Source organism: Ipomoea triloba, chromosome 8 (genome assembly GCF_003576645.1).
Source record: "Ipomoea triloba cultivar NCNSP0323 chromosome 8, ASM357664v1".
Taxonomy (NCBI): domain Eukaryota; kingdom Viridiplantae; phylum Streptophyta; class Magnoliopsida; order Solanales; family Convolvulaceae; genus Ipomoea; species Ipomoea triloba.
The window spans coordinates 2,890,812-2,893,176 of NC_044923.1; the positions used below are offsets into that span (position 1 = coordinate 2,890,812).

At 37.9% G+C, this 2,365-nt stretch overlaps 1 protein-coding gene across 1 annotated transcript; it reads left to right on the plus strand.

The window, feature by feature from the left end:
• On the plus strand, positions 1–2,155 carry LOC116028047 (V-type proton ATPase 16 kDa proteolipid subunit). Its single transcript, XM_031269841.1, has 3 exons — positions 1–145; positions 252–537; positions 1,743–2,155. Exons 1-3 carry the CDS (start codon positions 67–69, stop codon positions 1,873–1,875), a joined length of 498 nt encoding a protein of 165 aa, XP_031125701.1. The 5' UTR covers positions 1–66; the 3' UTR covers positions 1,876–2,155.
• Positions 2,156–2,365: the final 210 nt, after the last annotated feature.

Consider the following 2,365-nt stretch of genomic DNA (forward strand, 5'->3'; position numbering starts at 1 on the left):
TTTGCAAATCATAGAAGAGAGATTTTTCAGATCCGATCAAATCCGCGATCGAGAAAAGCTGAGAAGATGTCTACAACCTTCAGCGGAGATGAAACGGCGCCGTTCTTCGGCTTCCTCGGCGCTGCGGCCGCCCTAGTCTTCTCCTGTACGCCGATCTGTTCCTTTCGCACTCGCTCCGATCTGTTGTTCGTTTTGTTACATTGATCAATCGTGAGTTCTGATTTTTTCGGTTTTTTTTGGGGGATTTTTAGGTATGGGAGCTGCTTACGGGACCGCGAAGAGCGGGGTAGGTGTGGCGTCGATGGGCGTGATGAGGCCGGAGCTGGTGATGAAGTCGATTGTGCCGGTGGTTATGGCTGGTGTTTTAGGTATTTACGGATTGATTATCGCTGTGATCATCAGTACCGGGATCAATCCCAAGACCAAATCGTACTATCTCTTTGATGGCTATGCTCACCTTTCCTCTGGTCTTGCTTGTGGCCTTGCTGGCCTTTCTGCCGGTATGGCAATCGGCATTGTGGGGGACGCCGGTGTTAGGTAATCCTCGTCTTCCATTGCCTTGTCTTTGCGAGTTTCAATTTTGTGTAACTGCTATTCCGAATATTGTGATACTGAAAATTGACAGTTTGAATCGGTTTCGTATATTGATTTAATCCAATTGTTCTAGTAATTGGCTCTATTTTTGCTTTTTCTACAATTACGCATTTTATTTGTTTTTGCTTGTTTTACATTGTCATAGTGATTAGTTGAATAGGCTAGCTATATGTGCATGTGGAGTTGTGGTGTAGGCTATGCTTGATTTGTTTGCTTCCATGAAAGAATGAAAGAATGAGTCTTGTGTTTTCAAGTTGTGTAGTCTAGCTAAATGGACGATGGTATAAATTCGAGGTGCAATAATTTGTTTGCTGCCTTCCTGATGAACATTGTTATGCATGGTTAGACATAGCAGTTCGCATTATGAGCCAAGGAATTTTCTGTAACCTTCATTTGAGTAGGGTTGCATAGTCAACACCCAAATTAGTTGGTTTTGCAAGGCTCTTCCTGACTTTCAGAAAGTTGAGCTTGAATCTGGTTTAAATTTCAGTATTATTGCTGGTTGATTTTTGAACTTTTACCTTGAAAGTTTGAGATTTAGTTGTTAGGGTCACAAGTTTAGCCTGATTTAACTGATAAGAACTCATCTTTTTCATTGAAACAACTGATTTTTATTTGTTCCATACCTAAACTTTTATGTGATTTTGTGCAAGCACCCAAGCACGCTTAATCCACTGTCTCACAATCTTGAGCAATGTTACCCAATACCCACCATCTTAGCAAAATGGTGGTGTACGGTGTACCCATGTACATTGACACAATGCGCATGTGCATCCATGCACACCGCTTGTAATGTTCAAACATGTGTGTCCTATAATGTTAACATCATGATCCTGCTTTGTGAAGAGAAACTTAGTGAAATCTGTACATGATTTTTTCCTTAACAAGCAAGTTTTAAAAATTAGACCATCAAAGTGTCTACTATCTAGAACCTTTTTAGTGCTATGGCTGTGTCTTTTTATATCTGAATTGGTTATGTAACTGCAGTCAAATGTCTTCCTATGGTATTATTTTGACCATTCTCTGCATGAGTAGTTCCATGCTTATCATTTTAACTTGATTTTTGTTCATTTCTTTGTATGCTTTATTGATGCACCTACCTTGTCCACGTGAGTATTCCTTATTACTTTTCCCATTTGTTTCCACAGAGCCAATGCACAACAGCCCAAGCTCTTTGTTGGGATGATTCTCATTCTCATTTTCGCTGAAGCTCTGGCACTTTATGGCCTTATTGTCGGAATCATCCTCTCTTCTCGTGCTGGTCAATCTAGAGCCGAGTAGACGAAGAACAAATTTGAATTATCTTCAGGCACATTTTATTTTATTTTTATTTATTTTTCTTTATTCTTTTGGTCCAAGAATATGTGTGTTAATTGCTTGGCTAGAACAACTGGTTCATATGTGATGATTTGCATTTGTAGATTAGGTCTCTCCTCAAATAAAACTCAGGTATTCTACTGTTGTATTTTTCTGGGACCAGAATGGATTGCCTGTATTATTTATTCAAATTTTTTCCAAGGTTAAGCTATTCTGATAAAAATTTCTGGTCATTCTAATCTCATTAATTGTTGCAAAATAATGTTGTGTAGAATTTTTTGCTAATTTTATATTTCATTTATTATTTTTTAAATTTATATATAATTTGTTTTATACTTGACGTATCAAAATCATGTTTTTACTGTACTTCTTATACTAAGAAACTAAAAGCATGACTTCAAGGTCAATCTAAAGAAAGATGGAGTCTAGTATATACCATTACACCAGGAACACT

Excerpts from the sequence above, each read along its gene's own strand:
- LOC116028047 (XM_031269841.1), top strand. The coding sequence starts at position 67 with ATGTCTACAACCTTCAGCGGAGATGAAACGGCGCCGTTCTTCGGCTTC. Across the intron at positions 146-251 it reads GGCCGCCCTAGTCTTCTCCT|GTATGGGAGCTGCTTACGGG; the intron begins GTACGCCGATCT and ends GGGGATTTTTAG. Across the intron at positions 538-1,742 it reads GTGGGGGACGCCGGTGTTAG|AGCCAATGCACAACAGCCCA; the intron begins GTAATCCTCGTC and ends TTGTTTCCACAG.